This window comes from Coregonus lavaretus (assembly GCF_964263955.1).
Source record: "Coregonus lavaretus genome assembly, chromosome: 4".
NCBI classification, from domain to species: domain Eukaryota; kingdom Metazoa; phylum Chordata; class Actinopteri; order Salmoniformes; family Salmonidae; genus Coregonus; species Coregonus lavaretus.
The window spans coordinates 71,026,571-71,053,269 of record NC_139991.1 but is presented as its reverse complement, the minus strand read 5'-3'; the positions used below and the strand labels follow the sequence as shown (position 1 = coordinate 71,053,269).

The window sequence follows — 26,699 nt, the reverse complement described above, 5'->3', positions numbered from 1 at the left end:
GGACCAGGTAAGGAGGGCATTAATAAGAGAGGCAATAAAGAGACCAAAGATAACCCTGAAGGAGCTGCAAAGCTCCACAGCGGAGATTGGAGTATCTGTCCATAGGACCACTTTAAGCCGTACAATCCACAGAGCTGGGCTTTACGGAAGAGTGGCCAGAAAAAAGCCATTGCTTCAAGAAATAAATAAGAAAACACGTTTGGTGTTCGCCAAAAGGCATGTGGGAGACTCCCCAAACATATGGAAGAAGGTACTCTGGTCAGATGAGACTAAAATTGATTTTTTTGGCCATCAAGGAAAACACTATGTCTGGCGCAAACCCAACACCTCTCATCATCCCGAGAACACCATCCCCAGAGTGAAGCATGGTGGTGGCAGCATCATGCTGTGGGGATGTTTTTCCATCGGCAGGGACTGGGAAATTGGTCAGAATTGAAGGAATGATGGATGGCGCTAAATAAAGGGTAATTCTTGAGGGAAACCAGTTTCAGTCTTCCAGAGATTTGAGACTGGGACGGAGGTTCACCTTCCAGCAGGACAATGACCTTAAGCATACTTCTAAAGCAACACTCAAGTGTTTTAAGGGGAAACATTTAAATGTCTTGGAATGGCCTAGTCAAAGCCCAGACCTCAATCCAATTGAGAATCTATGTTATGACTTAAAGATTGCTGTACACCAGCGGAACCAATCCAACTTGAAGGAGCTGGAGCAGTTTTGCCTTGAAGAATGGGCAAAAATCCCAGTGGCTAGATCTGCCAAGCTTATAGAGACATACCCCAAGAGTCTTGCAGCTGTAATTGCTGCAAAAGGTGGCTCTACAAAGTATTGACTTTGGGGTGCCACTTGTTTCACAAGAAAAAATATTTTGAATCTTCAAAGTGGTAAGCATGTTGTGTAAATCAAATGATACAAACCCCCCAAAAATCTATTTTAATTCCAGGTTGTAAGGCAACAAAATAAGAAAAATGCCAAGGGGGGTGAATACTTTCGCAAGCCACTGTAGGTGCAATCTTACTAGCAGCAATATCCTTGCCTGTGAAGCCCTTTTTGTACAAAGCAATGATAACGGCACGTGTTTCCTTGCAGGTAACCATGGTTAACTGAGGAAGAACAATGATTTCAAGCACCACCATCCTTTTAAAGCTTCCAGTCTGTTATTCTAACTCAATCAGCATGACAGAGTGATCTCCAGCCTTGTCCTCGTCAACACTCTCACCTGTGTTAATGAGAGAATCACTGACATAATGTCAGCTGGTCCTTTTGTGGCAGGGCTGAAATGCAGTGGAAATGTTTCTTTGGGATTAAGCTCATTTTCATGGCAGAGGGACTTTGCAATTAATTGCAATTCATCTGATCACTCTTCATAACATTGTGGAGTATATAAAAATTGCCATCATAAAAACAGAGGCAGCAGACTGTGAAAATTAATGTGTTATTCTCAAAACTTTTGACCATGACTGTACTGCTATATTCAGTTTAATATCTAATTATTAGTGTGCATGTAAACGTGCTCACTGTAGCAATACCACAACATCTCTACCTACCACTATCACATATATGAGAAAACAGTCAACGAGAACAGAAGGCCCTGTGTCTGGAAAGTAATGGACACCTTCTTCTACATTTCAAATTGACCCAATAGAAGGGGATGAGAGGACTGAGCAGCAATGTTGAGCAGTCTACTGTAAATGCACCTTCTTTTTCTTGGGCTTCTCAAACTCCTTGTCCTCACAGTCTGGTTCGTCCATGACGAAGGATAGCATCTGATTGGCCACTGGGGCTTCTTGGCCTGAGTGGGAGGATTCATCCCCTCCCTTCTTCTTGCCTGCCCGCATGGACTGCACTGGGGCTGGTGTCGGGTTCAGGAATGAGACAGGCTCAGACGACATCTTTAAGGCGGCTGGTTTCTTGGCTTCTCCGGTCTTGTTTTGAGTCTTCAAAGCATTGGAGGAGGATCTGATCAGAAAGCACAATACAGATCAAAATATTTAAAGATGCATGATAATATCAATAAGTTAACCCTGACCTGTTCACCAGACGTGCTACCTTGCCCTGGACATGCTGTTTCGACACTCTCTCTCCCTCCCTCGCTCTACCGTACCTGCTGTCTCGACCTCTGAATGCTTGGCTATGAAAAATCAACTGACATTTACTCCTGATGTGCTGACCTGTTGCACCCTCTATAACCACTAATTATTATTTGACCCTGCTGGTCATCTATGAACGTTTGAATATCTTGAAGAACAATCTGGCCTTAATGGCCATGTACTCTTATAATCTCCACCCGGCACAGCCAGAAGGGGACTGGCCACCCCTCAGAGCCTGGTTCCTCTCTAGGTTTCTTCAAAGGTTCCTGCCTTTCAAGGGAGTTTTTCCTAACCACAATGCTTCGACATCTTCATTGCTTGCTCTCTACGTTTTGGTGTTCTAGGCTGGGTTTCTGTATAGCACTTTTTGACAACTGCTGATGTAAAAAGGGCTTTATAAATACATTTGATTGATTGAGGTAGGTACCCCTGCTGCGTAGTTATCATTGTTGTTCCAACAGGTTACAATCTCTATCGCCCAATGACTACATCAATCTCTATCACCCAATGACTACATCAATCTCTATCGACCAATGGCTACATCAATCTCTATCGACCAATGGCTACATAAATCTTTATCGCACAATGACAACATCAATCTCTATCGACCAATGACTACGTCAATCTCTATTGCCCAATGACTACATCAATCTCTATCGCCCAATGACTACATCAATCTCTATCGCACAATGACTACATCAATCTCTATCGCACAATGACTACATCAATCTCTATCCACATAGTGTATAATACTAGCATCTTAAGAAAAACCTGAGGTCATGCAATTCCTGTTCTCTTCCCACTCATACCTCCTTCTGTCCGATCCACCGTCCTGGATGACATTAAGTGCCTTCGTCCCCTCGTCCTCTTCATCGCTGGTCAAGGTGATGCCCATGCTGGGGACGGCGGCTGCCTTGGGCACAGACTTGGGCACAGACTGGCACAGCTCATCTGGGGCAAAATCGTCCTGGAACCCTGACACCATGGGGTTCCCCCCTCGGCCCTCACCGTCACTGTAAAACATGGACAGAGAGAGAAGTGGTAAGTTCTGATGTCCTGATGTAAGAATAACCAACACAATCACACAAACCAGTCAAAACCAGGGCCAGGTCGGGTCAGTCATTTTCAGCGGATTGTGGTATCCCGAGTAGCGCAGTGGTCTAAGGCACTGCATCTCAGTGCTTGAGGCGTCACTACAGACCCCCTGGTTCGATTCCAGGCTGTATCACAACCGGCTGTGATTGGGAGTCCCATAGGGCGGCGCACAATTGGCCCAGCGTCGTCCGGGTTTGGCCGGTGTAGGCCGTCATTGTAAATAAGAATTTGTTCTTAACTGACTTGGCTAGTTAAATAAAGGTACAATTTTAAAAAACATGAAACTACGTGTGGAAAAGTTACGCTATTTGAGCAATATGATTGGCCGTTTTATCAAGCACCACAAAACATTTAAATAACTTACATTTAAAAAACAAATCGGTACGCGTTTGAGTAATGATACCCCACTAAGCAACACCTGGTGGAAATGTCCAACCATTTGAAATGTATTTACAAATGCAGGACTTTGAAGCTATTCTTGTTTAGTCTGATGTCGTAACCATAAAAAAAAAAAAAAAAATTATTAATGTTGTTTGTGACACCTGTAGAATTGTCCTTTTGACCTTCAGTTAGAATTGTGTTAACGAATGTAGCATATGAGCTAAATAACATGTAGACCTTTAACATGGTTAACATCGGTAACGTTGCTAATGTGAGTATTTCATCAGCGCTAGGACAGAAGGTTCAACTATAGGCTCCCCACTACTATCGCTTTGGTTCCATTACTTAAATCAACAGTGACTAAATCATGACTTTATTGCATTATCTGTTCATTTCAATTATTATTACATCATCCAGTTCTAGCCTACTGGGATGTCATCGAAAAGTCATTACATTAACGATAACTTATTTCACCATTATCTACACACTTACTTCATTATCTGATGCTACGCTCCATTAAAATCTTCACCAGAGTGATAGTTGAAGAAGGCAGCCCTGAAGACTGATTCAGTGAAAGAGAGTTGGTTTTTTATTAGCAATAAGCTATTGTGTGGCTGTGTGTGTGTGTGTGTGTGTGTGTGTGGGGCTCACATCCACTCTTCACTTCTCCTTTTAAGTTAACCTTCTAAGTTCACCATTTTAAGTTTAAAGTACATCAAAGAACTTCAAGCCTCATTTCCCATTTTCCAAAATGGCAGACGGCCCTTGTAGGACAATTCTCTCCTTCAAATTCAAGCTCAAGTTGATTCCCTTCATTATACAACGCAGGAATCTGACAGATTCTTTATCATTAGCTCTCTTCACATTTCTATAATGTAAGACTGTATTAAGGGGCAATCCGCAGTTTAGATGTACATTAACAAAGCGTTTTTCCCGCCACTGTTTCAGTAATAAGCTGAGGGATGGGGCTAGAGAAATGTAAACACTCTCAAATTCATAGACAGAGCTATGCATCCAAGGACTGACCATGCTATCAAAATCATAGTGTCAACCATGTTTTGAAGCTATACAGTGTTTGTTTACATTTACTTTGTTTACAAACATTGGAGGAAAACAAGCTTATATTTTGGGTTCTGATGGTGTATGAATGTTGAACTAAGGTGATGAGGCATTTATAAGGTAACATTCTTCAAGAATCAATGGGTACATATCATTATTTTATGTAGCAACTGCAGATTGCCCCTTTAAGTCTTATCCAATAAAAGGAAGTGCCTTCTCTCTCCCCATCCCGCTTTCTCTCTCTCTAGCAAATGAGTGATGAATGACCTGGATTCTGAGCAGAGGAGACCTGACGGAATAAAACCCTCACCTCTCAGCCCTCTCTCCTCCCCTCATCCTCCACCCACCAAGCACATTCAAGGAAAATGTCTCAATTTTTCTACATAATTTTCATCATCTGCAGCACCACCCCAACATCAACTTACAGTGGGGAAAAAAAGTATTTAGTCAGCCACCAATTGTGCAAGTTATCCCACTTAAAAAGATGAGAGAGGCCTGTAATTTTCATCATAGGTACACGTCAACTATGACAGACAAAATGAGAAAAAAAAATCCAGAAAATCACATTGTAGGATTTTTAATGAATTTATTTGCAAATTATGGTGGAAAATAAGTATTTGGTCAATAATAAAAGTTTCTCAATACTTTGTTGGCAATGACACAGGTCAAACGTTTTCTGTAAGTCTTCACAAGGTTTTCACACACTGTTGCTGGTATTTTGGCCCATTCCTCCATGCAGATCTCCTCTAGAGCAGTGATGTTTTGGGGCTGTCGCTGGGCAACACGGACTTTCAACTCCCTCCAAAGATTTTCTATGGGGTTGAGATCTGGAGACTGGCTAGGCCACTCCAGGACCTTGAAATGCTTCTTACGAAACCACTCCTCCGTTGCCCGGGCAGTGTGTTTGGGATCATTGTCATGCTGAAAGACCCAGCCACGTTTCATCTTCAATGCCCTTGCTGATGGAAGGAGGTTTTCACTCAAAATCTCACGATACATGGCCCCATTCATTCTTTCCTTTACACAGATCAGTCGTCCTGGTCCCTTTGCAGAAAAACAGCCCCAAAGCATGATGTTTCCACCCCCATGCTTCACAGTAGGTATGGTGTTCTTTGGATGCAACTCAGCATTCTTTGTCCTCCAAACACAACGAGTTGAGTTTTTACAAAAAAGTTATATTTTGGTTTCATCTGACATTCTCCCAATCCTCTTCTGGATCAACCAAATGCACTCTAGCAAACTTCAGACGGGCCTGGACATGTACTGGCTTAAGCAGGGGGACACGTCTGGCACTGCAGGATTTGAGTCCCTGGCGGCGTAGTGTGTTACTGATGGTAGGCTTTGTTACTTTGGTCCCAGCTCTCTGCAGGTCATTCACTAGGTCCCCCTGTGTGGTTCTGGGATTTTTGCTCACCGTTCTTGTGATCATTTTGACCCCACGGGGTGAGATCTTGTGTGGAGCCCCAGATCGAGGGAGATTATCAGTGGTCTTGTATGTCTTCCATTTCCTAATAATTGCTCCCACAGTTGATTTCTTCAAACCAAGCTGCTTACCTATTGCAGATTCAGTCTTCCCAGCCTGGTGCAGGTCTACAATTTTGTTTCTGGTGTCCTTTGACAGCTCTTTGGTCTTGGCCATAGTGGAGTTTGGAGTGTGACTGTTTGAGGTTGTGGACAGGTGTATTTTATACTGATAACCAGTTCAAACAGGTGCCATTAATACAGGTAACGAGTGGAGGACAGAGGAGCCTCTTAAAGAAGAAGTTACAGGTCTGTGAGAGCCAGAAATCTTGCTTGTTTGTAGGTGAGCAAATACTTATTTTCCACCATAATTTGCTAATAAATTCATTAAAAATCCTACAATGTGATTTTCTGGAGAAAAAAAATCTCAATTTGTCTGTCATAGTTGACATGTACCTATGATGAAAATTACAGGCCTCTCTCATCTTTTTAAGCGGGAGAACTTGCACAATTGGTGGCTGACTAAATACTTTTTTTCCCCACTGTATGTGAAAAAGGTGCGTTTCTATGTTTCCAATGTCACCATCAACCAATTAGTAGACAATTACTAATAATTGGTTAAAATCACATGATGCAACCATTATCTTCCTCTATCTTTTCTTTACTACAAAACATAGAAACGCGCAATTTTCACATATGTTGATGTTGGGGTGGTGCTAGAGACGATGAAGTTGACATTGAAATGTCCCTTTTAAATAGAGCTGAAACACAAATACATTCACCTCCACTATATTGAAGAACATATTGACTGTGGGTGTCTGAACTGCACAGCAGCGGTAGATCTTCACTAAACAACGATCATTGGAAACGTGTTCTAGTGCACAGGGAGAGTTATGCATGATCTTGTTCCAGTTGCTCTCCAGGTGGAGGGTTGGCCATCCTATCAAAATAGTCTAAATATTGAAAAAGTCACTATTTCCACACTTACCTGCATACCTATCCAAAGCCACAAGCCTCGGACATAGGTCATAGAAGACAATGGAGATGATTGGGGTGTGAGGACCAACCTACCTGTCACTGTCCATGTTGCCTGCTTTTCGAGCTTTCTCCTTGGCTTTGGCAGCGGCCCCCTCCTCCAGGAAGCTACGGCCCATGCCCACGTCGGGCACAAAGTCATCCACATTCCGCACCTTCTCGCCTGGGCCATCTGAGGAGAGAAGAGTGGGAGAGGAAGGATGATAATGGGTGGTACGGATACCAGAACTGGCTTCAAACAGTATTTGTTTTCTTTCAAAACGCTTGATTGGCATAGTGCTAGTTTGTGATGTGAATGAGAATTCAATGAAAAACCATTTACTTTTACTCTTGCTGCTGTCTCTTTATTTCAAACCTGTCATTTTCAATTACTGCAATAAACAGAAATGGAAATGAAAAAGATCATCCTCTATCCCGAAGGATTTCACGTCGGTTAATGTGTATGACTGTGGATTCAATCACATTATGCCAAAGAGATCACTTTTGAAATGGCTTCCTACTACCTTTGGTCGGCGTGATTCATTAGGAGGCTGGTTGCTATTTTGAGTTTATAGACATTAACCAGGTTTCCATCCAGTGAAGTACACGACAGGCCTGATGGAAACAGCAAATTTGTCTGTAAACTTTCCAAATGTCGACAAAACAAATTACGCTAGACAAGGTGGGATGTTCTTGTGTCAGTAAAATGAAATTGTGCGAGAAATGGAGGTGGAAACGCTTTTATGCGCAAATATTGATATAATAACCATCATGCCAAAATAAACTTAAGAGTCACGCGATGACATGGTGTGTGGTCCTCCCACTACGACTTGGCAAATGATGCAATCTATTATGCTACAGATTAAATACATTATGAACCACAGGGTGGTGAAAGTGCACGGTGATGAGCTTGATGCTCCTTTCCAATAAATATCGAGGGTCTTACTCTGGTGACAAGATGTTCAATGCTTGGATGCCGTTTGACAAAAAAAAATAATATCGCTCTTTTGTCCATAACAATCTCATCATGTAGGTAGGCTAGTGCCGCGTTCACATGCTATCGGAGTTATCTGAAGCTCCTAGTTCCCAGTGGGAATGTCACTTGAATGACCCTCCAAGTCATAATTACAAGTGGGAAACTCAGAGAAAATGTTTTTGCCCGAGTTGTGACGTTTCACCACTGACCTTTTCAACCAAAAGATTTAAACAAATAAATGTTTTATAATTACAACCTTATCAATATGGATAATGTAGCTAGTCTAACCATTTGTCATTGTTAAGCAAGCTAACTAACTTTATTACTAGCAATGTTTGCACACTTATCAAGCTATCTAAAATCGTACTGGTTGAAGAATTGTTCCGACTTCACAATCATGTCAGACTTACCACTTCCTAGGTCCCAGTTTCCTATTTCCCACGAGCACGTGAAGCCAGCATATACCCGCACTGTATCTGCAAGCTGTTGGCTAAAGCGCACATGCCAATACCAGAGTGGGCACATTCGCTATATAAACGCAACAAATGTTACAAAACCATCAGTAGAGTTGAAAATGCAATGGAAACCAATTTAACTTGTATTTTTTATTCGGTACATGGGAATTTAAAAGTTATTTTTATGTGCACTACGTCATGCACAGCCTTTTATCCGCAACAAGTCAATTTGATGGAAACATCTCTGGCGGGAAAATGCGCAGATTGTTTTTATGCAGATTTTAGAATAGTCACCAATTGGATAGAAACCTAGCTAGTGATGGAAACCTAGTTAGTGATGGAAACCTAGCTAGTGATGGAAACCTAGTTAGTGATGGAAAAAACATTAAGAAAACATTTTCCTGAACTGGCAATTCAGCCTGAATGTATGTACAGTGAGGGAAAAAAGTATTTGATCCCCTGCTGATTTTGTACGTTTGCCCACTGACAAAGACATGATCAGTCTATAAGTTTAATGGTAGGCTTATTTGAACAGTGAGAGACAGAATAACAACAAAAAAATCCAGAAAAACGCATGTCAAAAATGTTATAAATTGATTTGCATTTTAATGAGCGAAATAAGTATTTGACCCCTCTGCAAAACATGACTTAGTACTTAGTACTGCAAAACCCTTGTTGGCAATCACAGAGGTCAGACGTTTCTTGTAGTTGGCCACCAGGGTTGCACACATCTCAGGAGGGATTTTGTCCCACTCCTCTTTGCAGATCTTCTCCAAGTCATTAAGGTTTCGAGGCTGACGTTTGGCAACTCAAACCTTCAGCTCCCTCCACATATTTTCTATGGGATTAAGGTCTGGAGACTGGCTAGGCCACTCCAGGACCTTAATGTGCTTCCTCTTGAGCCACTCCTTTGTTGCCTTGGCCGTGTGTTTTGGGTCATTGTCATGCTGGAATACCCATTTACGACCCATTTTCAATGCCCTGGCTGAGGGAAGGAGGTTCTCACCCAAGATTTGACGGTACATGGCCCCGTCCATCGTCCCTTTGATACGGTGAAGTTGTCCTGTCCCCTTAGCAGAAAAACACCCCCAAAGCATAATGTTTCCACCTCCATGTTTGATGTTGGGATGGTGCCAGTCTCCCGAGTGGCGCAGTGGTCTAAGGCACTGCATCGCAGTGCTAGCTGTGCCACTAGAGATCCTGGTTTGAATCCAGGCTCTGTCGTAGCCGGACGTGACCGGGAGACCCATGGGGCGGCGCACAATTGGCCCAGCGTCGTCCAAGGTAGGGGAGGGAATGGCCGGCAGGGATGTAGCTCAGTTGGTAGAGCATGGCGTTTGCAAAGCCAGGGTTGTGGGTTCGATTCCCACGGGGGGCCAGTATGAAAAAAAAATATATATATAATAATCATGTATGCACTCACTAAATGTAAGTCGCTCTGGATAAGAGCGTCTGCTAAATGACGTAAATGTAAAATGTAATGTGTTCTTGGGGTCATAGGCAGCATTCCTCCTCCTCCAAACACGGCGAGTTGAGTTGATGCCAAAGAGCTTGATTTTGGTCTTATCTGACCACAACACTTTCACCCAGTTCTCCTCTAAATCATTCAGATGTTCATTGGCAAACTTCAGACGGGCCTGTATATGTGCTTTCTTGAGCAGGGGGACCTTGCGGGCACTGCAGGATTTCAGTCCTTCCCGGCGTAGTGTGTTACCAGTTGTTTTCTTGGTGACTATGGTCCAAGCTGCCTTGAGATCATTGACAAGATCCTCCTGTGTAGTTCTAGGCTGATTCCTCACCGTTCTCATGATCATTGCAACTCCACGAGGTGAGATCTTGCATAGAGCCCCAGGCCGAGGGAGATTGACAGTTATTTTGTGTTTCTTCCATTTGCGAATAATCGCACCAACTGTTGTCACCTTCTCACCAAGCTGCTTGGCGATGGTCTTGTAGCCCATTCCAGCCTTGTGTAGGTCTACAATCTTGTCCCTGACATCCTTGGAGAGCTCTTTGGTCTTGGCCATGGTGGAGAGTTTGGAATCTGATTGATTGATTGCTTCTGTGGACAGGTGTCTTTTGTACAGGTAACAAACTGAGATTAGGAGCACTCCCTTTAAGAGTGTGCTCCTAATCTCAGCCCGTTACCTGTATAAAAGACACCTGGGAGACAGAAATCTTTCTGATTGAGAGGGGGTTAAATACTTATTTCCCTCATTAAAATGCAAATAAATTTATAACATTTTTTACATGCGTTTTTCTGGATTTTTTTGTTGTTATTCTGTCTCTCACTGTTCAAATAAACCTACCATTAAATATATAGATTGATCATTTCTTTGTCAGTGGGCAAACGTACAAAATCAGCAGGGGATCAAATACTTTAGATTTTCCCATGATGTCAAGCAAAGAGGCACTGAGTTTGAAGGTAGGCCTTGAGATCCATCCACAGGTACACCTCCAATTGACTCAAATGATGTCAATTAGCCTATCAGAAGCTTCTAAAGCCATGACATCATTTTCTGGAATTTTCCAAGCTGTTTAAAGGCACAGTCAACTTAGTGTATGTAAACTTCTGACCCACTGGAATTGTGATTACTTGTGTCATGCACAAAATTACGTGTGTCATGCACAAAGTAGATTTCCTAGCCGACTTGCCAAAATTATAGTTTGTTAACAAGAAATGTGTGGAGTGGTTGAAAAAAGAGTTTTAATGACTCCAACCTAAGTGTAAGTAAACTTCCGACTTCAACTGTACGTCTAAATGCGTCTGACTGACCGTGTGCATATTTTGTATGTGTGTTTAATGTGTGTCTGTGTGCTGCCAACCACAGCTGGAGGGGGGCAGAGCCAACCACAGCAGGAGGGGGGCAGAGCCAACCACAGCTGGAGGGGGGCAGAGCCAACCACAGCAGGAGGGGGGCAGAGGCAACCACAGCTGGAGGGGGGCAGAGCCAACCACAGCAGGAGGGGGGCAGAGGCAACCACAGCTGGAGGGGGGCAGAGCCAACCACAGCAGGAGGGGGGCAGAGGCAACCACAGCTGGAGGGGGGCAGAGCCAACCACAGCAGGAGGGGGGCAGAGGCAACCACAGCAGGAGGGGAGCAGAGCCAACCACAGCAGGAGGGGGGCAGAGGCAACCACAGCTGGAGGGGGGCAGAGCCAACCACAGCAGGAGGGGGGCAGAGGCAACCACAGCTGGAGGGGGGCAGAGCCAACCACAGCAGGAGGGGGGCAGAGGCAACCACAGCTGGAGGGAGGCAGAGCCAACCACAGCAGGAGGGAGGCAGAGCCAACCACAGCAGGAGGAGTGCAGAGGCAACCACAGCAGGAGGGAGGCAGAGGCAACCACAGCAGGAGGAGTGCAGAGGCAACCACAGCAGGAGGAGTGCAGAGCCAACCACAGCAGGAGGGGTGCAGAGCCAACCACAGCAGGAGGGAGGCAGAGCCAACCACAGCAGGAGGGAGGCAGAGGCAACCACAGCAGGAGGGAGGCAGAGGCAACCACAGCAGGAGGGAGGCAGAGGCAACCACAGCAGGAGGAGTGCAGAGCCAACCACAGCAGGAGGAGTGCAGAGCCAACCACAGCAGGAGGGAGGCAGAGGCAACCACAGCAGGAGGGTTGCAGAGGCAACCACAGCAGGAGGGGGGCAGAGGCAACCACAGCAGGAGGGAGGCAGAGCCAACCACAGCAGGAGGAGTGCAGAGCCAACCACAGCAGGAGGGGTGCAGAGCCAACCACAGCAGGAGGAGTGCAGAGGCAACCACAGCAGGAGGAGTGCAGAGCCAACCACAGCAGGAGGAGTGAAGAGCCAACCACAGCAGGAGGGGTGCAGAGCCAACCACAGCAGGAGGAGTGCAGAGGCAACCACAGCAGGAGGGGGGCAGAGGCAACCACAGCAGGAGGAGTGCAGAGGCAACCACAGCAGGAGGGTTGCAGAGGCAACCACAGCAGGAGGAGGGCAGAGGCAACCACAGCAGGAGGGTTGCAGAGGCAACCACAGCAGGAGGACTGCAGAGCCAACCACAGCAGGAGGAGTGCAGAGCCAACCACAGCAGGAGGAGTGCAGAGCCAACCACAGCAGGAGGGTTGCAGAGGCAACCACAGCAGGAGGTTTCCATCACTAGCTAGGTTTCTATCCAATTTCTATATGCACAAAAAGCTTATATCTCTCAAATGTTGTGCACAGATTTGTTTACATCCCTGTTAGTGAGCATTTCTCCTTTACCAAGATAATCCATCCACTTGACAGCTGTGGCATATCAACAAGCTGATTAAACAGCATGATCATTAAACAGGTGCACCTTGTGCTGGGGAAAATAAAAGGCCACTCTAAAATGTGCAGTTTTATCACAACACAATACCACAGATGTCTCAAGTTGAGGCAGTGTGCAATTGGCATGATGACTGCAGGAATTTCCACCAGAGCTGTTGCCAGAGAATGTAATGTTAATTTCTCTACCATAAGCCGCCTCCAACGTCGTTTTAGAGAATTTAGCAGTACGTCCAACCGGCCTCACAACCGCAGACCACATGTAACCACGCCAGCCCAGGACCTCCACATCCGGCTTCTTCACCTGCGGGATCGTCTGAGACCAGCCACCCGGACAACTGATGAAACTGTCAGAAACCGTCTCAGGGAAGCTCATCTGCGTGCTCGTCGTCCTCACCTGGGTCTTGATCTGACTACAGTTCAGCTTCGTAACCGCTTTCAGTGGGCAAATGCTCACCTTCGATGCCTACTGGCATGCTGGAGAAGTGTGCTCTTCACGGATGAATCCCGGTTTCAACTGTACCGGGCAGATGGCAGACAGCATGTATGGTGTCGTCTGGGCGAGCGGTTTGCTGATGTCAACGTTGTGAACAGAGTGCCCCATGGTGGCGGTGGGGTTATGGTATGGGCAGGCATAAGCTTCGGACAACGAACACAATTGCATTTTATCGATGGCAGTTTGAACACACAGAGGTACAATGACGAGATCCTGAGGCCCATTGTCGTGCCATTCATCCACCGCCATCACCTCATGTTTCAGCATGATAATGCACAGCCCCATGTCGCAAGGATCTGTACACAATTCCCAGAAGCTGAAAATGTCCCATGTCCCTTCCATGGTCTGCACACTCACCAGACTTGTCACCCATTGAGCATAGTTGGGATGCTCTGGATCGACGTGTAAGACAGCGTGTTCCAGTTCCCGCCAATATCCAGCAACTTCGCACAGCCATTGAAGAGGACTGGGACAACATTCCACAGGCCACAATCAACAGCCTGATCAACTCTATGTGAAGGAGATGTGTCGCGCTGCATGAGGCAAATGGTGGTCACACCAGATACTGACTGGTTTTCTGATCCACGCCCCTACTTTTTCTTTTAAGGTATCTGTGACCAACAGATGCATATCTATATTCCCAGTCATGTGAAATCCATAGATTAGGGCCTAATGAATTTATTTCAATTGACTGATTTCCTTATATGAACTGTAACTCAGTAAAATCTTTGAAATTGTTGCATGTTGCGTTTATATTTCTGTTCAGTATAGTTCCAACACTCACCAGCGGGAGTCTCAGGGGTGGCTGATCCAAAGAGGCGTGACATGAATCCTCTCTTCTGGGCAGGGGGGTCCTGGGCGACACTGGGTGACTGGGGGGTCGGGACAGGTGTGGCTCCCCCATGGTGGGGCCCCTGGGGGTTTGGGGGCTGCTGTGGGTAACCTGGACCCCTAGGGAGTGCTGTGTTCTGGAGAGGGGGACAGGGGTTAAGGATAGGGTTGGTGTAGGAGGGGGGGCCCTGAACTGGTCTGGGGGTGGGGTTGGAGATAGTTAGGGGCTGGGGTGGGAGAGGGGGTTGCTGGGGGGTGCAGGGGCTGGGGCAGGCCCCAGGGGTGGAGGGCCCGCTCTGGGGGACGATGGGGGACTGGGAGCCTGAGGAGGGGCTCTGGCCGTTGGAAGGACCACCCGGGGAGCTGAAGCCAGCTTTGTTTCTGGCTTCCATCATCTCCAGGAAACTGGGGAGGTCAAAACGGTGGATCTGATCATGAATACTAACACATCATTGAAATAAACATTTTCACGATAAAGTATTTACAAGGAAATACACAGTGATTTGAATGATCATAATCATCTTTAATATGCTCTTATACATATGCAGTAGCTGATCGCGAGAAACAGATGGGTTATTGGTGTCTGTGTGTGTACTGTATGTGCACCTGCGTTTGTCTGTGTGTGCAACGTCTTCTTGCGTGTGTGTGTGTGTGTGTGTGTGTATGTGTGTGTGTGTAAGCCTGCCTGCCTGCATACACGTTAGCAAATACCCACATCCCATAGTTCTGGTCCTCAGTCTCCTGCTGAACATTGAGCTCCTCCAGAGTAGCGTCTATGTCCAGCTGGTTGGTCTCCAGTTGTCTCAGCAGGGTCTCCCTCTGAGAAAGAGATAGAGGCAAGTCTATCAGTCAAGGAAAGCTGTGGACAGTTAATCAATATAAAACAAAACAGCACCAACAATAACCAACCAATCCAAATGAGCGATGCTCAACCATTTACCACAGACACCACAAAACCAATGGTTTAGCAGAGGGGTGGCCAACCCTCCTACCGGGTCTGCTGGTTTTTGATCCAGCCCTGCTAGAACACACCTGAAGAAACTAAATATCTATTTGAATTGCATAAAGGCCTAAAGAAGGTTTATGTGAATGTACTGTAAATTCTGGATTGTGACTTTATTGTCCTCAAAAGCACCAAATAAATTATGCAAATGTCATATAATTATAGTCATTAATTTGGCCCAGGCATTTGATAGAATGCAGCAAGCTGATGCAACATGTCTTCCTCTATTTCTGTGGTTCTGGACGCATCAACTAACTCTTCTGGACGCATCAACTAACTCTTCTGGACACATCAACTAACTCTTCTGGACGCATCAACTAACTCTTCTGGACACATCAACTAACTCTTCTGGACGCATCAACTAGCTCTTCTGGACGCATCAACTAGCTCTTCTGGACACATCAACTAACTCTTCTGGACGCATCAACTAGCTCTTCTGGACGCATCAACTAGCTCTTCTGGACGCATCAACTAGCTCTTCTGGACGCATCAACTAGCTCTTCTGGACGCATCAACTAGCTCTTCTGGACACATCAACTAACTCTTCTGGACACATCAACTAACTCTTCTGGACACATCAACTAGCTCTCCAGTGTTTTCCACTAGCGCCTACTTTATCCACTTAAATTAAAGGTGCACTATGCAGAAATCGCTTCACCATTTCCTGGTTGCTAAAATTCTAATTGTTCACCTAATTTCTGTTTATGTGCCAAAATAAGCAAGTATAGTGTAGAGAATCATAGTACCATCGAAACTGCTGCAAAATATATTTTCCATAACAAACAATATTGTATTTTCAACTGTTTGAAGCTAGTGTACAAAGCCGAAAGTAAGACCAGGAAGCATAGAAATAGCAGACATAGAACAACAGATTTACCGCTTCTTAGACATGCTTTCAAAAAGAATGACAGATCTATAACTCATATTTCTATGTGAATTTGGTTGGGTCGCTTAAAAGTTACATATTGCAGCTTTAACTAGGCTACTTTTCAATTCGCTAGTCAGAAAAAGTCTGCATAGTCCTCTTCTAGCGATCTATTGATAGGACCGGCGCCTGTCAGTCACAAAGCGAGTGATGACAGGGAAACACTGCTGGTTTGACAGTCTGCTGTCTGTCCTGCCTCTCGGTACCTGTGGGCAGCGTGATTTGTGTGCGCTGTGGTTGGTTGCAGTCAATCACGTTGCAGTCAAACCAACCGTGTGAGTGAATTTCAGGGCTCTACAGTGCGACCATTTCACTCGCATAAACGCCTAAAAATAGATGTGTGCGAACTGGAAAACGTAAGAATGAGCACATGTAATTCTGCCATTTTGTTTCATAGCTGGTAGCTAATCACACAAAGAACCATAGAAATAAGAATTATTTATTATTTCTATGCAAAGAACTACGTAGAGTTCCATATATCCCACCTTGCGCGCAGCAACAGTGCCTGGACCGCAGCAACAGTTCCTGGGGTGCTGTGCGCAATGTGAGTGAAGTGCTGAAAGATTCATTTTTAGAAGCACACAAGCATAGAAGTTGGTCTAATTTACCCAAAAGTCTACGAATGTGTGACTTTGTCCTCGTGTTTCTTGGCTATTTACATCGTTTTGTTCACACACTAGATTGTTGTTCACTGTTAGTTTGAGTTTGCTCAACTGCTACTAGCAAAGGGTTGTCAGAGAATCTCATCTCTCAAACAGACATGGGAATCCCACCTCAACCACGGTAAACGCCCGCCGCTTAAAGGGGCAGCTGAACATTTTATTTTATTGAGCATGGAACACCCCAAAAACCTTTAATTTATGAACTTTTAGTAATTTCTTATCGCAAAAACTCTTCCTCAAATACTTACTTTGTGATCCTTGTAAAAATGTTTATCGTAGAGCCCTGAATTTGCACGTCCCATGTAATGTACCTAAGTGGTAACGATGAGTCAAAATCCACTTAAGTCTTATTCTTGTTTTCCTGCACATTCATTTATTTTATTTTGCGTGTTTCATATAGCAGCCACATTTCATTTATTTTATTTTGCGTGTTTCATATAGCAGCCACATTTCATTTATTTTATTTTGCGTGTTTCATAAAGCAGCCACATTTCATTTATTTTATTTTGCGTGTTTCATATAGCAGCCACATTTCATTTATTTTATTTTGCGTGTTTCATATAGCAGCCACATTTCATTAATTTTTCAAGATGATGTGGGCCATGGGCTATTTAAAATACATAACTTGAAGAACAAACATCATTGTGGCAATTCATATCTTGCAGTAAACCTGTAAATAAGACTTTAATCTCAAGAGAAGACAGGTTAAATGTTAAAAAAGGTTTAATATTCATTTACTTAGAAAATAGTCCTGATCATATAAGCCTAGACAATATGCAAAACAACTAACAATACACTGAATTCATCCATTTTCATCCATATAAATTGTAAAGTCATGTCCTTCTACACAATACCACAACTACTTTTTCCAATTTGATAGGTAAATTAATTTTGCTGTGTATTTCGGATGGAATCAAGGCATTAGAATGTACCAGAGACAACCAAAATGTAGGTCGTTCGGCAAATGTTTTCGAACCCAAGGCGACAAGCCCGGTGAGGCCAGGCTGGCTACATTTTCTATTAGGCTGGCTACTCCAGGTACTTGTGGAAAACACGGAAAGGCTTTCATGTCAGCGAAACCTCAAACCACTGTCGTGGGACATGGCATTTATCAGGGATGTGTAGTTTTGTGGGAAATGAAGCAGAGAGGCACTCAAGCTCTTAAGAGTTTCCATCCGGAAGGGTTTCACACAGCAATATCTGAGCTAGGCCTATATCTGTAGTTAGCTATTAAGAAATGAAATCCCTTGAGAGAAAGATAGAAATTTCTAAAACAACATTTGAAGTTTTGATGTATGCAAGAGATCTGTAGATAATGGAACAACATTTTATTTCCGTGCAGTCTGGTTTTCCTGTAACGGTGAGATGTAGCATTGTTCTACGCTAGTTTAGGCAATTACCTGAGTTCTTCAAAAGTCATGAGGCAACCTTTCCCTTCCATCCTCCTATCCCTTCATCCTACGCTCTTCCCTTTTCTCTCTGATTCCCTCATCCTCCACTCCAGTCTCTCTTTTGCTTCCACCTCCCTCTGAACTTACGGAGAAATAGATCCGTGAAGAAGGGAGCGAGAAGCCATACTACCCTGCACTGAAACATTCATGAGATTCAGCCCAGGTGCTCAACCATGCATTTCAGATAGAACAAGACAGGAAGGAAAAGGCTAAAGATGTCAGGTTATCGAGGAAACGTTTGTCCATGTCTATACTAAATTGTGCCTTCCTGTATTATACTTATGCTAATATATTATATTCTACTGAGCCATTTACTTTGTGTTCGTATTGTTTTATTATTTATTACTGTAGTTGCATTGAGAAGGAACCTGCAAGTAAGCATTCGTTTGGACAGTGTATAACACATGTATCCTGTACATACGACTAATACAACTTGAACGTTCCTTTTCAGCCATAATTAAAACGACAGAAGACGAGAGGATACAGGACTCTGTGCCCCATTGTCAATCTCGCCTTGAATAATGTAACACCACTGAATGAACAATGACTCTGTAAATGTTTAACACCAACCGTGGACAAGGCAGCGTTCGTAAGAGTAAAGTTACAGCGTTGAACCTTACAGCAAGCCAGGGTGTGCAGCATATTTATACCCTACTCTCAAGACATCGATGCACAACACCGAAGCAGAGTCTACAATAGCCAAGTCTGATCATCTCTGACACATACTGGGGTGGTAGTTCATCATTCACTTAAAAAGAGTATCGGCTTCTCTTTCCCTGTGTTACTTATTGATGAAGTCAGCATGAATAGAGAGAGGGCTCATGGGTAGAGGGGATGCCATATATGACCAATTGGGCCTCGATGGCGGCCATTTTGTTTTGACTAAACTGCATCTGTAGGAAGCTCGAGGTAGAAGTTGCAGGTCTAAGATTAGACAACCCTTCCCTTCACCTATCCGTAACCATTAAGGTGCTGAATTTTTTTCTTTCTTACATTTTACTCATTTAGCAGACGCTCTTATCCAGAGTGACTTACAGTAGAGAGTGAATACATTTTCATACTTTTTTCCCCCGTGGGAATCGAACCCACAACCCTGGCGTTGCAAGCGCCATGCTCTACCAACTGAGCCAAACGGGACAATCTGACCCTGTATCAGTAATTAGGGGCAACTCGTATATATACAGCTCGAAGGACCAATCTAGGAGAAAAAGGGGGACTTTTCCACATATTCCATAGGAATGTTGAAGCGGCCAATTTGTTTGGACTGACCTGCTGCTGTAAGAAGGGGATGTTGAAGAAGCAGCCATTTTGTTTGGACTGACCTGCAGCTGTAAGAAGGGGATGTTGAAGAAGCAGCCATTTTGTTTGGACTGACCTGAAGCTGTAAGAAGGGGATGTTGAAGAAGCAGCCATTTTGTTTGGACTGACCTGTAGCTGTAAGAAGGGGATGTTGAAGAAGCAGCCATTTTGTTTGGACTGACATGAAGCTGTAACAAGGGGATGTTGAAGAAGTAGCCATTTAGTTTGGACTGACCTGCAGCTGTAAGAAGGGGATGTTGAAGAAGCAGCCATTTTGTTTGGACTGACCTGTAGCTGTAAGAAGGGGATGTTGAAGAAGTAGCCATTTTGTTTGGACTGACCTGTAGCTGTAAGAAGGGGATGTTGAAGAAGCAGCCGTTTTGTTTGGACTGACCTGTAGCTGTAAGAAGGGGATGTTGAAGAAGCAGCCATTTTGTTTGGACTGACCTGTAACTGTAAGAACGGGGTGTTGAAGAAGCAGCCATTTTGTTTGGACTGACCTGAAGCTGTAAGAAGGGGATGTTGAAGAAGCAGTCATTTTGTTTGGACTGACCTGAAGCTGTAAGAAGGGGATGTTGAAGAAGCAGCCATTTTGTTTGGACTGACCTGTAGCTGTAAGAAGGGGATGTTGAAGAAGTAGCCATTTTGTTTGGACTGACCTGTAGCTGTAAGAAGGGGATGTTGAAGAAGCAGCCATTTTGTTTGGACTGACCTGTAACTGTAAGAACGGGGTGTTGAAGAAGCAGCCATTTTGTTTGGACTGACCTGAAGCTGTAAGAAGGGGATGTTGAAGAAGCTGTCATTTTGTTTGGACTGACCTGAAGCTGTAAGAAGGGGATGTTGAAGAAGCAGCCATTTTGTTTGGACTGACCTGGAGCTGTAAGGGGATGTTGAAGAAGCAGCCATTTTGTTTGGACTGACCTGAAGCTGTAACAAGGGGATGTTGAAGAAGCAGCCATTTTGTTTGGACTGACCTGAAGCTGTAAGAAGGGGATGTTGAAGAAGCAGCCATTTTGTTTGGACTGACCTGAAGCTGTAAGAAGGGGATGTTGAAGAAGCGGTGCAGGTACTTGAGGCCAAAGCCGTTCTTCATGGAAGATTCAGCGTAGTGGATGTAAGAAGAACCTGGAGGCCTGAAACACAAAGCAGGTAGAGGACATATCAGGACCAGTGGTGTAGCGGAGGGTAAACACAAGTAACAAAGCTCACACACCTTTTGCAGAAAAATGCATTGAAAGTATAGGGAGCCAGTTTACCCACCAATTTTTTCACCACTACATCGCTGATCAGGACTGTGTTTCATGAAGACTATTGACAAAGACTAACAAAGCTAGAGATTTCAACATGCTTAGTTCAGGAGTTACAGTGCAAAACTCCCTTAAAAGTGGCCCTTCGAGACAGATATTTCTGCATGTGAGTGATGTAGCACCCTGTAGATAGTGGAGGGTAGAGAGTTTTGCACACTTTTACCATTGGAGAAGAAAACACTAGGAAGTGGTACATTCCTGCAAAGCATTGACCATCACAACTCCTTGAGAGTAACAGAATGGGTCAACTGAATGTACCCCGCGGCCGTAGTGGCGCCCCCTACCTGTTGAGTTGACAGAGGAACTCTCGGGTGTCGTCGGGCAGGATGACCCGGTGTTCGCCCATGTCCCTCTGGTTGCCCAGCACACAGATGGGCACGTGGGTGGGCACTTTGGGCAGCTCCCGCACGATGTAGTCAAATGTCCTGTGAAATAGACCCATGACTTGAGCGCAAAATATAAGCTAGAGGGAAGAATGAAAGGGTATTGTAGTAGGTTAATTGTTAATAAATATACAAATTAAGGAGAGATTCAAAAACACTCAGACTTTAGATTTTTTTTAAATGCATAGGAAGAGGGTGATCGTGTCTCAATAACTGACTAACTATAATGTCAATCTTGTGTGGTTCTTCAATATACAAATTATATTAGTAAAGGTGGGATATCTACAGATGCAAAACTGGGAACCTTTTATTTTTCTCATCAAGAGCAAAAAAGTAAATTAGTGAACTGAAATACGATATCTCGTCAAACCACTGACAGCTAGCTGCACAATAACTCCTAAAACAAGCCTTGGTCGAAGTAATTCACAAAGACTCAACTGGAGGTGGGTTATCAAGTTCTGGCTCTTCAAACAGACACTCCTAATAATCGGAGATACTTTTTTTCCAGATCTGTGCACGTCTTTGTGACCTGGGTCAGATAGTCGTACCACTGGCTTTCACACACTGACCTGGGTCAGACAGTCGTACCACTGGCTTTCACACACTGACCTGGGTCAGACAGTCGTACCACTGGCTGTCACACACTGACCTGGGTCAGACAGTCGTATCACTGGCTTTCACACACTGACCTGGGTCAGACAGTCGTACCACTGGCTGTCACACACTGACCTGGGTCAGACAGTCGCACCACTGGCTGTCACACACTGACCTGGGTCAGACAGTCGTACCACTAGCTGTCACACACTGACCTGAGTCAGACAGTCGTACCACTGGCTTTCACACACTGACCTGGGTCAGACAGTCGTACCACTGGCTTTCACACACTGACCTGGGTCAGACAGTCGTACCACTGGCTTTCACACACTGACCTGGGTCAGACAGTCGTACCACTGGCTGTCACACACTGACCTGGGTCAGACAGTCGTACCACTGGCTTTCACACACTGACCTGGGTCAGACAGTCGTACCACTGGCTGTCACACACTGACCTGGGTCAGACAGTCGTACCACTGGCTGTCACACACTGACCTGGGTCAGACAGTCGCACCACTGGCTGTCACACACTGACCTGGGTCAGACAGTCGTACCACTGGCTGTCACACACTGACCTGGGTCAGACAGTCGTACCACTGGCTGTCACACACTGACCTGGGTCAGACAGTTCTACCACTGGCTGTCACACACTGACCTGGGTCAGACAGTCGTACCACTGGCTTTCACACACTGACCTGGGTCAGACAGTCGTACCACTGGCTTTCACACACTGACCTGGGTCAGACAGTCGTACCACTGGCTGTCACACACTGACCTGGGTCAGACAGTCGTACCACTGGCTGTCACACTGACCTGGGTCAGATCGTACCACTGGCTGTCACACTGACCTGGGTCAGACAGTTCTACCACTGGCTGTCACACTGACCTGGGTCAGACAGTTCTACCACTGGCTGTCACATTGACCTGGGTCAGATCGTACCACTGGCTGTCACACTGACCTGGGTCAGACAGTCGTACCACTGGCTGTCACACTGACCTGGGTCAGACAGTCGTACCACTGGCTGTCACACACTGACCTGGGTCAGACAGTCGTACCACTGGCTGTCACACACTGACCTGGGTCAGACAGTCGTACCACTGGCTGTCACACACTGACCTGGGTCAGACAGTCGTACCACTGGCTTTCACACACTGACCTGGGTTAGACAGTCGTACCACTGGCTGTCACACACTGACCTGGGTCAGACAGTCGCACCACTGGCAGTCACACTGACCTGGGTCAGATCGTACCACTGGCTGTCACACTGACCTGGGTCAGACAGTTCTACCACTGGCTGTCACATTGACCTGGGTCAGATTGTACCACTGGCTGTCACACTGACCTGGGTCAGACAGTCGTACCACTGGCTGTCACACTGACCTGGGTCAGACAGTCGTACCACTGGCTGTCACACACTGACCTGGGTCAGACAGTCGTACCACTGGCTGTCACACACTGACCCAGATATAATTGGATTCTTGACTGTCTAGTTGCTCTGTAGCCCAAGTAATTTTACATGATGTGTATTGTGAAGGAGAAACAGAAAGAAAGTCAGACAGGGAGAAAGAGAGGGATCTATAGAAGGTAAAAGCAGAAAGAGGACAGGAGAGAGATAAAGAGAAAGAGAGACAGAGAGGCTCACCATTGTTTGGTGATGTCGAACATCATGATGACTCCATTACAGTTCTTGTACACATCCAGGAACTCTGCATCCAGAGCCATCTCAGTCTCATTCTAGTAACACAACAGAGGAGAAAACCATCCTCCATTAGGCCTTCATTCATTGATATCCAGAGCTATGCATTCGGAAAGTATTCAGACCCCTTGACTTTCTCCACATTTTGTTACGTTACAGCCTTATTCTAAAATGGTTTACATTTGTTTTTTCCCCTCATCAATTTACACACAATACTCCATAATGACAAAGCAAAAACAGGTTTTCAGAAATGTTTGCAAATTTATAAAAAAAATAAAAAATTGAAATATCACAATTACATAAGTATTCAGACCCTTTACTCAGTACTTTGTTGAAGCACCTTTGGCAGCGATTACAGCCTCGAGTCTTCTTGGGTATGATGCTACAAGCTTGGCACACCTATATTTGTGGAGTTTCTCCCAGTCTTCTCAAGCTCTGTCAGGTTGGATGGGGAGCGTTGCTGCACAGCTATTTTCAGGTCTCTCCAGAGATGTTCAATCGGGTCCTGAAGCCAATCTTGCATTGTCTTGGCTGTGTGTTTAGTGTCGTTGTCCTGTTGGAAGGTGAACCTTCGCCACAGTCTGAGGTCCTGAGCGTTCTGGAGCAGGTTTTCATCAAGGATCTTTCTGTACTTTACTCTGTTTATCTTTCCCTCGATCCTGACTAGTCTCCCAGTCCCTGCCACCACCATGCTTCACTGTAGGGATGGTGCCAGGTTTCCTCCAGACGTGACGCTTGGCATTCAGGCCAAAGAGTTCAATCTTGGTTTCATCAGACCAGAGAATGGTCTGAGAGTCCTTCAGGTGCCTTTTGGAAAACTCCAAGCGTTGCGTCGTGCTTAAGAACAGCCCTTAGCCGTGGTATATTGGCCATATACCACACCCCTTTGTGCCTTTTTGCTTAAATATATTATATAAGGTATTAATTAAGTAAAAGGACACAGTTGACATGGCTAGGGAGATAACACTTTAAGGTCTGTTATGAGCGCTCTTCAAGCGGGGATTCTCTTTGGGATGTATTTTAAAAGACAAGGTAAGAAATTAAGGTCATTTGTTATTGATGATTAACAATAATATGGGACTTACCTCCTGGGGTTCATTCTCAGTTTTCAGCATTTCTCCTCGCTTCTTGCCTTTCCCTGCAGTAGTTGGGAAAACAGGAGATTACAATTAGCGAGGCAGAAAAGCAATTAAGGAGAGGCACTTACCGTGGTTTGACACAGAGGACGTATAGCATACCAAAATGCATAAGAGGAAAGACAGCACACACTTCAAGTAGCAGTGGGTAACTGTATGCTAAAATATTTAGGCCTATGTGCAAATCAATTCCATGTGTCTAACATATTGATCATTTATCAATATGGGCATTTGCTCAACCACAACGGCAAGCAAGTTATATTCAAGTAATATTTTCTCCAGATTTATTGTGATGCAGAGAAACTTAAAATAGTTTCTTAATGTTTTTCATTCAGCTGACATTGTGTTTGGCAGAAAGAGGCTGTCCCACCCGAATCATGAAGTCTATTTATAGTGTGTTGTGTTTCTCTATTTGTATGCGGACTTCACAAAATGAATTTCCATGTAAATGGACAATAAAGTATATATAGTATTTATAATCAAGATGAGAGAAAAGCAGGTCATGTTATTTCAAAATGGCACCTAACAAATGCAGCTCTCTGCTGTGTTCACTACCTGTCATTTGAGGAGAAATGTCAAAACAAAGTCATGAATCTACTAACAGCACTATTACAATATAAATACTATCCATCAACAGTCTACATTAAAGGTAAACTCAGCAACATGACATACACAGCGGGTGTCTTCCTGATTACATTTATCAACAACCACATCATTTAAATCTGTCAAGACTTATCTCTTCAATTGGTGCCCTCCGTTGAGACAATAGCGACAGTAATCTTGGCAGATTTGGTTGTTGTTCATTTCTGTAAGCACGAAGTTGCCCTGCTATGTACAGTGATGTTGTCATATCTACTGGTCTAACTTTAATGTTATCACCACTATTCTACCACATAGGCCTTCTAATCCCAACCTTTCAGAGTCACTTCATGGTCCAGTCATCTTCATTTAGGCTACTTATCACCAAACCACTGAAGGTTTTTTTGCTTGTTTTTTACAATAGAACAAAACCCTTGGCCATGGCTACAACGTGGCTACACACAGCACTCCATATATATATAGCCCAGCCTATGTTTCCAGAAAGCACAGCACACCGGACAAGATGTCAAAGTCACTGCAAGGGCTGATTCCTACTTGAGATACACGAGTGCAACTAAATAAACCACACATTGATATCAATAATAGATTGACATAAATGGGAGATTTCCACAAAAGTGGAAGTTTTGTTGTAGATCTCAGGTTAGGATTCAGTCCTAGCTGCACAGGTAGTCTAGACAAGTTCCCAATACCACAGGCTAGGCTACCTCTCACCTAAGCCCTCGAGGGGAGGCTTTTGGCCTACAGGGGCAACAGGAGGTGAAAAATGCATGAGAAAACACAAACATGAATGACAAAAATTTAATCTGGAAATGTTTTTTAGTTAGTTGAAATTACAGATTTAAAAGACGGACAGACACAGACGTAAAACAATATGGCAGTGTTATGGCTTAAATTATGTCAGTGTATTTGTAACAGATTGACTGTCAACTAGCATTCCATGGAATTCAATGCGAACAAAACTACAGATTGTACAGTTTTTTTAAATGAATACCTCATTTTGTTGAACGTGTGTTTTACATTCAACAGGAACACTTTAGTAAGCTTTCTTTAAATAAGCGGTTGGCCAAACGTAAAGACACCTCTGCAGAGAGGCAATGTGGGCAAAGGCTTTTGTTCTAACCAAGCACTGCAGTAACACCAGATCAAGTTAATCTAAAATGAAAACTATAATTAGTAGATTCATTGAATTAGGAGTGTTACTACTTGTCTGGAACAAAAGCCTGCACCCAGTCCGGCCTACTGCAGATGACATTGGTCACTTTTGCTTTACAGCAAATCACATTGAGCAACACTGTAGGCTCACCTTTGTCCACCACGTCCCAAACTTCCACCTTGACAACGTCGTCTGTCGCTAAGAGGGAAAAAACACAATCACCAATCACTAAAATGCCTTTGATAAGAAAACTGTAACAAGTCAGGCAATTCTGAATCAACAGTATGGGAACATTTGACTACAGCTTACAGCATTCCTATGGTGAAAAACTGAAGGTTTGTTCAATCTTTCGATTTTGTTTAAAA

General features: G+C 44.5%; 1 protein-coding gene across 2 annotated transcripts in view; it reads right to left on the bottom strand.

The window, feature by feature from the left end:
• The window catches only part of LOC311128096 (rab-like protein 6), a 35,517-nt gene that overhangs the window by 4,006 nt on the left and 4,812 nt on the right, over positions 1-26,699 (bottom strand). Inside the window, exons 4-13 of one of the 2 annotated variants that reach the window (XM_084160068.1) lie at positions 26,485-26,532; positions 24,531-24,583; positions 23,392-23,483; positions 21,056-21,196; positions 20,492-20,597; positions 14,840-14,943; positions 14,078-14,529; positions 7,156-7,291; positions 2,898-3,101; positions 1,696-1,957 (exon numbers count right to left, since the gene is read on the bottom strand). In XM_084160068.1, the coding sequence (XP_084016194.1) occupies positions 1,696-1,957; positions 2,898-3,101; positions 7,156-7,291; positions 14,078-14,529; positions 14,840-14,943; positions 20,492-20,597; positions 21,056-21,196; positions 23,392-23,483; positions 24,531-24,583; positions 26,485-26,532 (1,598 nt within the window). Of the gene's footprint in view, positions 1-1,695; positions 1,958-2,897; positions 3,102-7,155; positions 7,292-14,077; positions 14,530-14,839; positions 14,944-20,491; positions 20,598-21,055; positions 21,197-23,391; positions 23,484-24,530; positions 24,588-26,484; positions 26,533-26,699 lie in introns of both variants that reach the window. The other variant, XM_084160067.1, reaches the window with a different exon arrangement.